General features: G+C 30.4%; 1 protein-coding gene across 1 annotated transcript; it reads left to right on the top strand.

Annotated features, from left to right (window-relative positions):
- Positions 1 to 9,701: 9,701 nt before the first annotated feature.
- LOC143030513 (uncharacterized) lies at positions 9,702 to 11,135 on the top strand. The gene has a single exon (XM_076193664.1). The coding sequence runs from the start codon at positions 9,702 to 9,704 to the stop codon at positions 11,133 to 11,135; it is 1,434 nt and encodes a 477-aa protein (XP_076049779.1).
- The last annotated feature ends 1,402 nt before the right edge of the window (positions 11,136 to 12,537 follow it).

Here is a 12,537-nt window from a genome sequence, read left to right as displayed (position 1 = left end):
ACCATTTTTCAAAACCTGCGGTTCAAAATGTTCGTGTACCGTTTGGAAATGAATCCAGACTAATCATATCATTTTCCAGCCGCGCGCAATTGAAAGGTCTTGAATAGAGGTTTAAAGGGACAGCAGGGTTAAAGGCGCAAACCCACACTCCAAGGAGGCGTGCCACTTAGGACCTTCAGGCGCACCGAACCATTGGAAATTGCACTTGAATTTACGCTCAGCCCAAATTGCTTCAACGGCCAGTACATGGGTGGCAGGAGAAGGGAGGAACGTGGAGGGAGGGACAAGTCTTGCCAACTTGGAGCGCAGCTAGGCGTCACTTTCCTCCATAGGCTCCCAAAGGAAACTATCCATGTCTCATGAGCTCTCACTTGCAATCTATTACCTTGGCTAGTTCATATTTCTCTTTAGTACAGTCATCCATCATGGGTAGTAAAAAGAACAATGAACAAAAAAAGCACCAGTTTCAGATGGCAAGCAGTCAAAGAACGACTAGCCAAGACCTCACCACCCACCTCTCACTCCACCACCGCCCTCTCCTGCACCTATCTCGGACACGAGGTGCTGGCTGGCTGCTAGGTCTACACTATCTAGCACTTCATTCATCTCTAATACAGCAAGGAAAAATTACATATCACTTCTCAAATTGTTACACAGAGGAGATTAAGAATCAACGTCAATTCATCATTGTGGAGGAAGGAGCACTTTTTTGTACCACTGGAATCTCATCAGGAAAGAGGAAAAAAGGGGCACCCACTGACTGCTGCTTTAAAATAAAACCTCCTTCCAATCATTGACATACCCGTCAAGACCCCCAGCAGTCAACGCAGGTTTCGTATCAACACACCGACAAAGGTGGCAAAAAAGCTAATTATTATGGTGTCGGTCTGTGTCCGTCCGTCACTACTGTAAATATAAAACTTATACTTTAGTTTTTGAGTACTTAAAGTCCTTATAAATTCCAATTCATATGGTTAAAAACTAAAACAGTTAAAATACAATAGTTAAAACCAAACAAAGTTCAAAAACAATAGTTAAAAACCAAAACAAGTTAAAAACAATAGTTACAAACAAATAGTTAAAAAACAATAGTTAAAACAACAAAATACTTAAAAATCAAAATAGTTAAAAAGTAGTTAAAAAACAATAGTTAAAAAGTAGTTTAAAAACAATAGTTAAATACAAATAGTCATTAGTTAAAACAAAACAATTAGTATTAAAAACAATGCTTTAAAACAAAACGTTTAAAAAAAAATGCCTTAAAACAAAAGTTAAAAACAATGCTTAAAACAAAAGTTTTAAAAGCAATGCTCTAACAACAAGTTAAAAACAATGCTTTAAAACAAAAAGTTAAAAACAATGGCTACTAAAACAAAAGTTAAAAAACAATGCTTAAAAGAAAAGTTAAATCAATGCTTAAAACAAAAGTTAAAAACAATGTTTAAAACAAGTTAAAAAACAAGTAAAATATATATATATATATATATATATATATATATATATATATATATATATAAAACAATATAAAAAAATAAAAAACAAGTTAAAAAGTAAAAAAAAAACAAGTTACAAAACAAGTAAAAAAACAAGTTAAAAAAACAAGTTAAAAACAAGTTAAAAAAATTAAAACAAAACTTAAAAAACAAAAATCAAAAAAACAAAACTTAAAACAACAAAACTTAAAACAAAACTTAAAAACACAAAACTTAAAAAAACAAGTTAAAAACAATACTTAAAAGTAAAAACAATACTTAAAAGTAAAAACAATACTTAAAAGTAAACAATACTTAAAAGTAAAAACAATACTTAGAAGTAAAAACAATACTTAAACAAATCAATACTTAAAACAAATCAACTTAAAACAAAATACTTAAAACAAAACAATACTTAAACATGTAAAAAAGTTAAAAAAGTAAAAAAAAAGTTAAAAATAGTGAAAAAAGTTAAAATAAAAAATAAAGAAGTTAAAAAATAGTTAAAAAACGGTTAAAAATAGTTAAAAGCTACAAAATTGTTTAAAATAATTAAAAGTATAGTTTTAAAAAATAGTTTAAAATAGTTTAGAAATAGCTAAAAAAATAGTTTAAAATTAGTAAAAAAAAAAAGTTAAAAAGTTAAAAAATAGTTTTAGGTTAAAAAATAGTTTAATTTTTTTTCCTTCCATTTTTTGCAAACAATAGTTTTGCAAACAATAGTTGAAAAACATTAGTCGAAAAAAGTCGAAAAAAGTCAAAAAGTCAAAAAAAGTCGAAAAAGTCGCAACAACAATAGTCGCAACAACAATAGTCGCAACAACAATAGTCGAAAACAACAACAGTCGAAACAAACAATAGTAGAAAACAACAAATAGTCGAAACAACAATATTCGAAACAACAACAGTAGAAACAACAATAGTAGAAACAACAATAGTAGAAACAACAATAGTAGAAACAACAATAGTAGAAACAACAATAGTAGAAACAACAATAGTAGAAACAAATATAGTAGAAACAACAATAGTAGAAAAAACAAGAGTGGAAAAAGCAATAATTGAAAAAAATAGTAGAAAAAACAATAGTAGAAACAATAGTAGAAAAACAATAGAAAAAACAATAGGAAAAAACAATAGTAGAATAAACAATAGTACAAAAAACAATAGTAGAAACAACAATAATTGAAAAAACAATAATAGAAACAACAATTGAAAAACAATAGTAGAAAAAACAATAGTAGAAAAAACAATAGTACAAAAAAATAGAAAAAACCTTGAAAAAACGAAACTAGAAAAAACATTAATAGAAAAAACAAGAGTAGAAATAACAATAGAAAAAAAAGAAGAAAAGAAGATAAGACAAAAGAAAAATAGAAAAAAAAACATTAGAAAAAACAATAAAAAAAATAGTAGAAAAAATCAAGTCGAAAAACACTAGTAGAAACAACAATAGTAGAAACAACAATAGTAGAAAAATAGAAAAAATAATAGAAAAAATAGAAAAAACCATAGTAGAAAAAAATAGTAGAAAAAAACAATAGAAAAAGAATAGTACAAAAAACAAGTCGAATAAACAATAGAAAAAACAATAACAGAAAAAAAGTAGAAACAATAGTAGAAAAAACAATAAAAACAATAGAAAAAAATATATAGAAAAAGCAATAGAAAAAAATAGAAAAAAGAAAAAAAAGGTATAAAACAAGTAGAAACAAAAACATTAGAAACAACAACAAAAAACAATAGAAAAACCAAAAGTAGAAAAAAACATTAGTAGAAAAAGCAATAGAAAATATACAATTGAAAAAACAGTAGAAAAATAATTGAAAAAACAATAGCAAAAACAATAGTAGAAAAAACAATAGTAGAAAAACAATAGTAAAGAACATAGTAGAAAAAAATAGAAAAACAATAGAAAAAACAATAGTAAAAATATAGTGGAAAAAACTGGTAGAAAAAACAATAGTACAAAAAAAACAATAGAAGAAAAAAAAGGAGAAAACAAATAGTACAAAACAATAGAACAAAAACAAACAAATAGTACAAAACAAAACAAAAGTACAAAAAACAAACAGAAGAAAAAACAAAAGTAGAAAATATTGTAGAAAAAAAAAAGTAAAAAAATTGTAGAAACAACAATAGTAGAAACAACATTAGTAGAAACGACATTAGTAGAAACAATAGTAAAAACAACAATAGTAGAAAAACAATAGTAGAAAAAAACAATAGAAAAAACAATAAATAAAAACAACAGAAAAAACATAGAAAAAACAATACGAGAAAAAACAATAGAACAAATAGAAAAAACAACAGAAAATCAAAAGAAAAAATAGAAAAAATAGAAAATAGAAAAACCAGAAAATAGAAAAAACAACAGTAGAAAAAACAATAGAACAAATAATAGTAGAAAATCAATAGAAAAAACAATAGAAAAAAAAACAATAGAAAAAAACGATAGAAAAAACAATCAAAAAAACAATAAAAATAGTAGAAATAACAATAGTAGAAAAACAATAGTAGAAAAACCAAAAGAAAAACAATAGGAGACAAAACAATACAAGACAAAAAAATAGAATAAAAAATAAAAAAACAATAGTATAAACATTAAAAACGGAAATAAAGAAAAAACAACAGAAAAAACATAAAACAGAAAAAACAATAGAAAAACAATAGAAAAAACAATAGTAGAAAAAACAATAGAAAAACAATAGCAGAAAAAAACAATAGTAGAAAAAACAAGAATTGAAAAAACAATAGAAAAAAATAGTAGAAAAGACCTTGGTTGAAAAAACAATAGTAGAAAAAACATTAATAGATAAAACAATAGAAAACACAATAGTAGAAAAAACAAGTGAAAAAAATATATATACACATATAAAAAATACAAAAAACAATAGAAAAAACAAGTCAAAAAAACAATAGTAAAAACAATAGTAAAAATAACAATAGTAGAAACAACAATAGTAGAAACAATAGTAGAAAAAACAATAGAAAAACGATAGAAGAAACAATAGTAGAAAAAAACAATAGAAAACAATAGTAAAAACAATAGTAGAAAAACCAATAGTAGACAAAACAATTAAAAAGAAAACAATAGAAAAAACAATAGTACAAAAACAATAGTCGAAAAAACAATAGAAAAAACAATAGAAACATTGGTAGAAAAAATAGTAAACAATAGTAGAAAAAACAATAAAAAACAATAGAAAAAACAATAAAACAAAAAACAAAAAATAGAAAAAGCAAGTCGAAAAAACAATAGTAGAAACAATAGTAGCAACAATAAAAAAAACAATAGAAAAAACAGTAGAAAAAACAATAGTAGAAAAACATTAGTAGAGAGAACAATAGAAAAAACAATAGTAGAAAAAATAGTAGAAAAAATAAAAAAAACAATAGAAAAAACAATAGTAGAAAAAACAACAGTAGAAAAAATAGTAGAAAAACAAAAATTGAAAAAACAATAGTACAAAAAACAATAGTAGAAAAAACAATACTAGAAAAAACAATAGTAGAACCAACAATAGTAGAACCAACAATAGTAGAACCAACAATAGTAGAACCAATAATAGTAGAACCAACAATAGTAGAAACAATAGTAGAAACTACAATAGTAGAAACAACAATAGTAAAACAACAATAGTACAAAAAACAATAGTACAAAAAACAATAGTACAAAAACAATAGAAAAAATAGAAAAAATAGAAAAACAATAGTAGAAAAACATAGAAAATAGAAAAATAAATAAAATAAACAATAGTAGAAAAAACAATAGAAACAAACTAGAAAAAAAATAATAGAAAAAATAGAAAAAACAATAGAAAAAACAATAGAAAAAACAATAGAAAAATAATAGAAAAAACAATAGAAAAAACAGTAGAAAAAAACAATAGAAAAAAATAGAAAAAACAATAGTAGAAAAAAAACCTTAGTTGGAAAAACAAGTTGAAAAAATAGTAGAAAAAACAATAGTAGACAAAAAAATAGTAGAAAAACAATAATTGAAAAAACAATAGTAGAAAAACAATAGTAGAAACAACAATACTAGAAACAACAATAGTAGAAACAACAATAGTAGAAACAGTAGTAGAAACAACAATAGTAGAAACAACAATAGTACAAAAAACAATAGTACAAAACACAATAGTACAAAACACAATAGTACAAAAAACAATAGTACAAAATAACAATAGTACAAAAAACAATAGTACAAAAACAATAGTAGAAAAAACAATAGTAGAAAAAACAATAGTAGGAAAATATATAATAGAAAATAGGAGAAAAACCAATAGTAGAAAAAATAGAAAAAAAACAATAGAAAAAAAACAATGGAAAAAACAATAGAAAAAATAGAATAAAAAATAGAATAAACAATAGTAGAAAAAACATTAGTAGAAATAATAACAATAGAAAAAACAAGAAAAAACAATAGAAAAAATAATAGTAGAAAAATCATTAGTTGAAAAAACAATAGTAGAAAAAATAAATAGAAAAAACACACTTTTAGACACACATGTACAGACAAACACACGTAAAACACATGCACAGGTACACACGTACACGGACACGTAAAAACACACATGTCCAAACAGGACATGTACACATACACATGTGCATACACATATACACACACACATGTCCAAAAACATATGTACACATACACACACATACACATATACATATACATATACGCGCCACATTGAAGTTAGGTAATCTGAGAGGGAGGGGAGGAAACAAGGATGACTAATTTGTGTGGGCCAGTGGTTCTCAACCTGGGGCCCCCAAAGGAACCACGGGGCCCCCCAGAGGAGCCACGGGAGCTCCCTGAGGTGCTGCAGGGCTTCCATAGGATCGGCGGGGCGCCCCCAGGAGGATCGGCGGGGCGCCCCCAGGAGGATCGGCGGGGCGCCCCTAGGAGGATCGGTGGGGCGCCCCCAGGAGGATCGGCGGGGCGCCCCCAGGAGGATCGGCGGGGCGCCCCCAGGATGATCGACGGGGCCCCCCCAGAAGGAACGGCGGGGCGCCCCCAGGAGGATCGGCGGGGCGCCCCCAGGAGGAGGGGCGGGGCGCCCTCAGTAAGTTCGACGGGGCGCCCCCAGGAGGATCGGCGGGGGCGCCTCCAGGAGGAACAATGGTCGAAACAACAATAAAAACAATGGAAAAAAACAAAAAATATATAGAAAAAACAATAGAGAAAAGAGAAAAAAGAAAAAAAGGTATAAGAACAAGTAGAAACAACAATAGTAGAAACAACAACAAAAAACAAATGAAAAACCAAAAGTAGAAGAAACATTAGGAGAAAAAACAATAGAAAATATACCATTGAAAAAACAATAGAAAAAAATTGAAAAAACAATAGCAAAAACAATAGTAGAAAAAACAATAGTAGAAAAACAATAGTAAAGAACATATTAGAAAAAAATAGAAAAAACAATAGAAAAAACAATAGTAAAAATATAGTGGAAAAACAGTGGTAGAAAAAACAAAAGTACAACAAAAAAACAATAGAAGAAAAAACAAAAGTAGAAAACAAATAGTACAAAACAATAGTACAAAAACAAACAAATAGTACAAAACAAAACAAAAGTACAAAAAAACAGAAGAAAAAACAAAAGTAGAAAATATTATAGAGAAAAAAAATGGTAAAAAAAATTGTAGAAACAACAATAGTAGAAACAACAATAGTAGAAACAACATTAGTAGAAACAATAGTAAAAACAACAATAATAGAAAAACAATAGTAGAAAAAACAATAGAAAAAACAATAAATAAAAAACAACATAAAAAAAACAGAAAAAACAATACGAGAAATAACAATAAAACAAATAGAAAAAAACAACAGAAAAACAATAGAAAAAAATAGAAAAAGATAGAAAAAATAGAAAATAGAAAAAACAACAGTAGAAAAAACAATACAACAAACAATAGTAGAAAATCAATAGAAAAAAACAATAGAAAAAACAATAGAAAAAAACAACGAAAAAAACAATAAAAATAGTAGAAATAACAATAGTAGAAAAACAATAGTAGAAAAAAAACAAAAGAAAAACAATAGCAGACAAAACAATACAAGACAAAAAAATAGAATAAGAAAATAGAAAAAACAATAGTATAAACACTAAAAAACGAGAAAAAAAACAGAAAAAAACATAAAACAGAAAAAACAATAGAAAAACAATAGAAAAACAGTAGAAAAACAATAGTAAAGAACATAGTAGAAAAAATAGAAAAAACAATAGAAAAAACAATAGTAAAAATATAGTGGAAAAAACAGTGGTAGAAAAAACAATAGTACAAAAAAAAACAATAGAAGAAAAAACAAAAGTAGAAAACAAATAGTACAAAACAATAGTACAAAAACAAACAAATAGTACAAAACAAAACAAAAGTACAAAAAAAGAAGAAAAAACAAAAGTAGAAAATATTGTAGAAAAAAAATAGTAAAAAAATTGTAGAAACAACAATAGTAGAAACAACAATAGTAGAAACAACATTAGTAGAAACAATAGTAAAAACAACAATAGTAGAAAAACAATAGTAGAAAAAACAATAGAAAAAACAATAAATAAAAAACAACAGAAAAAAACAGAAAAAACAATACGAGAAAAAACAATAGAACAAATAGAAAAAAAAAACAGAAAAACAATAGAAAAAATTGAAAAAAAAAAAAAAATAGAAAATAGAAAAAACAACAGTAGAAAAAACAATAGAACAAACAATAGTAGAAAATCAATAGAAAAAACAATAGAAAAACAATAGAAAAAACAATGAAAAAAACAATAAAAATAGTAGAAATAACAATAGTAGAAAAACAATAGTAGAAAAATCAAAAGAAAAAACAATAGCAGACAAAACAATACAAGACAAAAAAATAGAATAAAAAATAGAAAAAACAATAGTATAAACATTAAAAAACGAAAAAAAAACAGAAAAAACAACAGAAAAAACATAAAACAGAAAAAACAATAGAAAAACAATAGAAAAAACAATAGTAGAAAAAAACAATAGAAAAAACAATAGCAGAAAAAAACAATAGTAGAAAAAACAAGAATTGAAAAAACAATAGAAAAAAATAATAGAAAAGACCTTGGTTGAAAAAACAATAGTAGAAAAAAACATTAATAGATAAAACAATAGAAAACACAATAGTAGAAAAAACAAGTGAAAAAATATATATATCTATATAACTCTCTAAAAAAAATTCTGGAGCGCTCCCGATCTGAGTCGGCCGGCCCGGGGGTGTCTGCGACTTCCATTGTGTTTCTGGGACACCCCGCCGGCCTAGCTGTAAGCATACATTTGAAAGTGAACGGGTTGGGGTTTCTGAACTACGGCCCCCTTCTCGGAGTTGGTTATCGTTAAATGGCTGAAGAAACTGAAGCTCAGAGAAAGAGGAGGATACGACATTTCTGGAGTTGGGTCACCACGAAGAAGAGCCAAGACAAGAAAAATGTACAAAAACAATAAAGCGCTTTTCAACAAGTTAACAGCAGAGCACTCTTCTTTATTCCCTTCTCTATACGCTGATAACCAACGTTTCTGGTTGGAGAAGGACATTAAAGAGTTTCATCGGAAAACTCTGTCTCTCAACAAGATTCTTGAGATAGTAAGGACTATGAATACGAAGATTCTCTTTTCGACTCCATTCCCTTATTGGAAGAAGCGATTAATGAAGAAACGTCAGATAATTTCATTAAGCATTACTTTGCGGGATACAAGAGTTATGCCAATAACGGAGGAAAGTGGTGCCATAAGACGTACCAGAAGCACTACCTTGAACGGATCTTTAAGAAGTACAAAGTGGCTGAAAAGAGGAACAAACACGCTATAAAGAAGGTCCAAAGAGAAACAGAACAGAAGAAGAAAAGAATACAGTTAGAAGCAGAAGAGAAAGAAAGAACAGAGCGGAGAAAGGAGGAAGCTGAACGAAAGAAGAAGTTAGCCGAAGAAAAGGAAAGAGAAGCTACAGCAAAGGCGAAGGAATTAGAGAGAAAGAGACTCGAGGCCGTAGAAGCTTCAAGGAGGAAAAAAGGAAGAGAGGGAACAAAGACTTCTCGAGACAGAGACGTTTAGAGCCAATAGAGAAAATAACAGAGAGAAAATGAAGAAATACAAAGAGATACTAGCAAGACAAGAGAAAGGAATAATGTTAGTAACAGAAGAGATAAGAAGTTACTCGAAAAAGTCCGGGAGGAAAAGAAGGAACATTGGGAAGGGGGGATAAAGCTTGAAATGACGGATTACGAAGAAGACTGTAGTGGTTTGAAAGCACGAATAAGGGACACCTACGACGTTGTGGAACACAGCATTGGAAAACTTGGCGACGTAAAGTGCAAGTACTGTGATGCTTTAAGGTGGAAAAGGGAGACAGAGGGTTTGTGTTGTAGATCGGGACAAATCCCAGCTGTGAAACCCTCTGAGATAAAAAACGAAGAGTTCAAATCACTATTTGAAGGTGTTACCCCTCTTTCTAAAAGATTTCTTAAGAACACAATCGGGTTTAATACTGTCTTTAGTTTCAGTTCCTTTGCAACATCCAAGAAATTGGAAAATGCAGCTGAAAAAGCTATGGTGTACAAGATAAAGGGTGCTATATACCACAGAACCAGTTATGTGAGGCCAGAGTTATTAGTGGGAGACAAGGAGACTCGAGGTATGTTTTCGGACGAAGAAAAGTTTTCCAACGGAGACGTAAAGGACTTAACACGGAGAAGACCTAACGGGGTTGTCGATAACTTCCTAGATCTCTATTTCTATAACAGTAGAGAGGAACAAATTAGACTCAGAACCTATAAAGTCTCTAAGTTGTTTTTGGAAGCACCTATAAGCGAGGAGAAAAAATCAACTAAATCCAGAAGAGAAATAGAAGAAAGAGAGTACAACGAGAACGAGGAGATAATTCGTATAATATTCAACTACCTTCTCGAAAACAATAAGTGTTTGAGACAGATTTTGTCTGAAATAGAAAACTCCAGGGAACTGATAGCATTGCATATTGAAAAGCATAAAGAGATACCACAAATGAATCTCCAACTTAAAGCGGTTGAAAACTTTGAAACGGAGGAACATAAAGGAGTTTACCACCTTCCGACATCAAATGTGACTGTGGGTGGTATAGTGAATCTAGACGACGAGCACGATCCTCTTTTAATAAAGATAACCAGTCCCAAGAAGGATTCGAAATATAAAATTAGGTTTGTGGATCACACCAGTTTCTTTTATGATCCGTTCCAGTACCCTTTATTGATACCCAACGGAGATATGGGTTACACGTATCTTTTGCGGTCTCTGAAGGCTAACAAAGCTGGGAACGAGAAGAAGATTTCTCCGTGCGCATATTACGCTTCTATGTTTATGGAAAGAGAGAACTGTTTCACAGCTCTCTTTCAATGTCGAACACTGTTCCAGAGGTTCGTTATTGACTGTTACGTGAAGGCTGAATCAAATCGATTAGATTATATCCGTTTTAACCAACATGAAATCAGAAAAGAGAGGTCCGATATTCTTAAGAGTGTTTCAGCCCATAAAGGACAACGAGTGCTACTTCCTAAGTGTTTCGTGGGAGGCCCGAGATACATGAAAGAGAGGCAACAGGATGCGTTAAGTTTTGTGTCAAGATACGGTTCTCCGGATTTTTTCATAACTTTCACTATGAATCCGAAATGAAAAGAATTGACACTATACGGCGACACTATTAACGTCTGTAATCGTCCAGATATAGTTAGTCGTGTTTTTAAACTCAAGGTAGACCAACTAATGAGAGAGTTATTAACAGATAAAATATTCGGAGAAGTCTCAGCTCATTTGTACAGCATTGAGTGGCAGAAAAGAGGCTTGCCTCACGTTCACATTCTTCTATGGATGAAACGTAAAGTGACCGAAAATACCGTTTCGAGCCTAATATCCGCCGAGATACCCGACAAAAAAAAACAAAACAAAAAACACCCAGAACTGCATGATATTGTTACCACTAACTAACATGATACACGGACCGTGCATAGGCTACGATGAAAGCTCCGTGTGTTGTAATGGGAAGAAAAACGATAGAGGGACGTGCCAGAAAGATTCTCCGAAACAGTGCCGTTCAACGATAAAATTCGGAAACAACGGCTACTCTCTCTACAGGAGAAGAGCTGTGGGAGAAGGAGGTTTCTCCTTTGTGAAAAAGTTAAAGGGACAGGAAGTAACTATCGACAACTCATGGGTGGTGCCTTACAACCCCTATCTTTGCTTGAGATTTAACTCTCACATAAACGTAGAGTGTTCAAATTCTATTAAGGCTATAGCGTACGTTACAAAGTACGTCAACAAAGGATGTGACAGAGTTCTATTCACTAAAACCGAGGGAAGCGAAGAAATCAATGAAATTAAGAACTTCACGGATGCAAGATTCGTTAACTCCAACGAAGCAACTTGGAAGATATTCAGATTCCCCATACACAGTAGTTACCCTCCTGTTATGAATCTGGACCTCCATTTAAAGGACGAAAACGAAGTATTCTTCAACGCCGATTCCTCAAAGGCAGACATAAAAAAGAAGGCAAACAGAGACACTCAGTTGAAAGATTTTTTGAATTTATGTAGCGTTAACGAATACGCAGCCACCCTAACTTACAACGAAGTAGCTGCTTACTTCAAGTACAGCATTCCGAAATCATGTTGGGAGGAGAGGAAAGGTAACACTCACGCTATTGGAAGGATAAGAGCTGTAACGAACAAGACAGTAGAACTGTTCTATATGAGAATGCTTCTAACCCACAAGAGAGGTCCCAAATCCTTCGAAGACCTCAGGATGGTGGACGGTGTACTCTACGGAACTTACAGGGAAGCCGTTAAGGCTATGGGTCTTTTAAAAGATGAAGAGACTTGGAAACAGACTATCCTGGAGATAATAAACTACACAAATGACCGCAAAGAACTTCGTTCGACTTACGCTAGCATGTTAGTGTTCTCGGATCTAGAAGACCAGAAAGATATCTGGGAAGAAACAAATGATCTCTTCTCGAGTGATTTTCTATATCTTAGAGGGTTGAAGGATTACAACGACGAAATATACCTCGATGCTCTT

The sequence above is a fragment of the Oratosquilla oratoria genome, chromosome 12 (genome assembly GCF_046742065.1).
Source record: "Oratosquilla oratoria isolate Oo_2021 chromosome 12, ASM4674206v1, whole genome shotgun sequence".
NCBI classification, from domain to species: Eukaryota; Metazoa; Arthropoda; class Malacostraca; order Stomatopoda; family Squillidae; genus Oratosquilla; species Oratosquilla oratoria.
This window is presented reverse-complemented; position numbering and strand designations above follow the sequence as displayed.

Coding starts and splice junctions, on each gene's coding strand:
- LOC143030513 (XM_076193664.1), top strand. CDS start 9,702: ATGACGGATTACGAAGAAGACTGTAGTGGTTTGAAAGCACGAATAAGG.